General features: G+C 71.4%; 1 protein-coding gene across 1 annotated transcript in view; it reads right to left on the reverse strand.

The window, feature by feature from the left end:
- Positions 1-865: 865 nt before the first annotated feature.
- INAVA (innate immunity activator) overlaps positions 866-1,657 on the reverse strand; it is a 6,969-nt gene continuing 6,177 nt past the window's right edge. Inside the window, exon 7 of the mRNA XM_026056847.1 lies at positions 866-958. Within this exon, the coding sequence (XP_025912632.1) occupies positions 866-958 (93 nt within the window). The remainder of the gene's footprint in view (positions 959-1,657) is intronic.

A 1,657-nucleotide genomic window follows, 5' to 3' on the forward strand; every position in this document is an offset into this window, starting at 1 on the left:
GCAGGGGGGACAAGGGATTCCTGGGGGCTGGGAAGAAACGCTGGGCCTCAGCAGCGAGCTCCTTGGGATCAGCTGCCGCCGGCATCCCCGAGCCCCGGCACGGTGCCGGCCCCTCGCCACCGCGGCAGGTCGCAGGGACACCCACACCGACCCGGCCTCCGTGGGCCCGGCACGGGGGGCTCCGCGGGGTCCTCCCCGCTCCGGCCACCCGCATCCCTCCCCTGCATCCCTGCACAACCCGCAGGCTTTGACCGCATCCCGGCTGCTCCGGGGGGAAGCCGCCGTCGGCACCGCTCCGTGCCCCCTTCCTCCGCCAGCCCCTGCCTTGAAACCCCATTTTCACGCCTCCCGAGCCCCGGATAAGCCTGGCTCATCCCCCCCCTTTCCAAGGAAGCAGCTTTCCCGCAGGCTGCACGCGGTGCCTGCCCCGGGCAAGGGCCACATCCTGCCCCACGCCCTGCCAGCACCCCGGGGCACGGAGCCGGGGTGACGAGTCCGGAGAGGCGTCACCGTCGCATCCCCGACGGAGCAGCAGGGAAGGACCCAAAACAACCACGTTTATTATAGAGGGGAAACAAAAAGCCCGGCCCCGAATCCCGGATCTCGGGGTCTTTATCCGGCACCTCCCTCGTCTCGGAGGTGTCGGACCTGGCGGGGCCCTGGGCCGGGCGACAAGGGGCCAGCCCCAGCCACCCGTGCCGGTGCCGGAGGGACGTTCCCGAGCCTAGGGACGGCCGCATCCCTGCAGCCGCCGGTGCCCTGGGCCAGCCAGGCCGCGTGTGCCGCGGGGACCGGCCGCTGTGGCGTCCTGGCATCCCGGGCTGGAGGAGCCAGGAGCGGGGGGGGCGATGCCGCCCGGCATCGCTTACACTTGTGTGACGATCTCGCCGTTCTCAGGCAGGTAGAGCTGCGCGGGCAGCCCGTCCGGGGAGCGCTTCAGCGCCTGCGTCTGGAACACCTGCGGGGAGACGAGGGGCGGCGGGTGCCGGGTGCCGGGGCAAGGCGAAACGCCCCAAATCCAACCCTGGCCTGGAGGGGAGGGGGGGGAGCACCCCGGGGTGCAGGGAGAGGCAGGGGCCGGCGTGGAGGCAGCGGCGGTGGCAGGTCCCAGCCTGCATCGCGTGGGACTGGGCGCTGCGCCGCGGGCGCCGAGCCGTCCCGGCACGCCGGAGCGGATGTGGCCAGGCGGGGAGGCCGCTTGTGCAAGCGCGTCCCGGCAGGACCCCCACCCTCCCYGGCATCGGGGTCCGGAGGGGAGTGAGCGCGTCCTCCTCCGAAACACCATGTCAGGACCCTCCTGCCCGGAGCGACCCCGGTCCTGCCCACAGTGTCCTCGGTTCTGCCCCAGAGACCCTCGTGGGACCCTGGACTTGCCCACAGGGACCCTGGTGAGGCCCCAGTCCTGTCCCAAGGACCCACACGGGATGCTGCTCCTGCCCCAGGGACCTTCATGAGACCCTGGTCCTGCTGGGAGACTTTCATGGGAACCTGGTCTTGCCCCAGGGACCTGCCCAGAGACCCTCATGGGATCCCACTGCTGCCCCAAGGACCCTCACGGGACCCCAGTTCTGCCTGGGGACCATCATGAGACCCTGGTCCTGCACCAGGAACCTTCATGGGACCCTGATCATGCCCTGGGGACCCTCATGGGACCCTC

The sequence above is a fragment of the Apteryx rowi genome, unplaced genomic scaffold (genome assembly GCF_003343035.1).
Source record: "Apteryx rowi isolate R43461 unplaced genomic scaffold, aptRow1 scaffold_1330, whole genome shotgun sequence".
NCBI classification, from domain to species: Eukaryota; Metazoa; Chordata; class Aves; order Apterygiformes; family Apterygidae; genus Apteryx; species Apteryx rowi.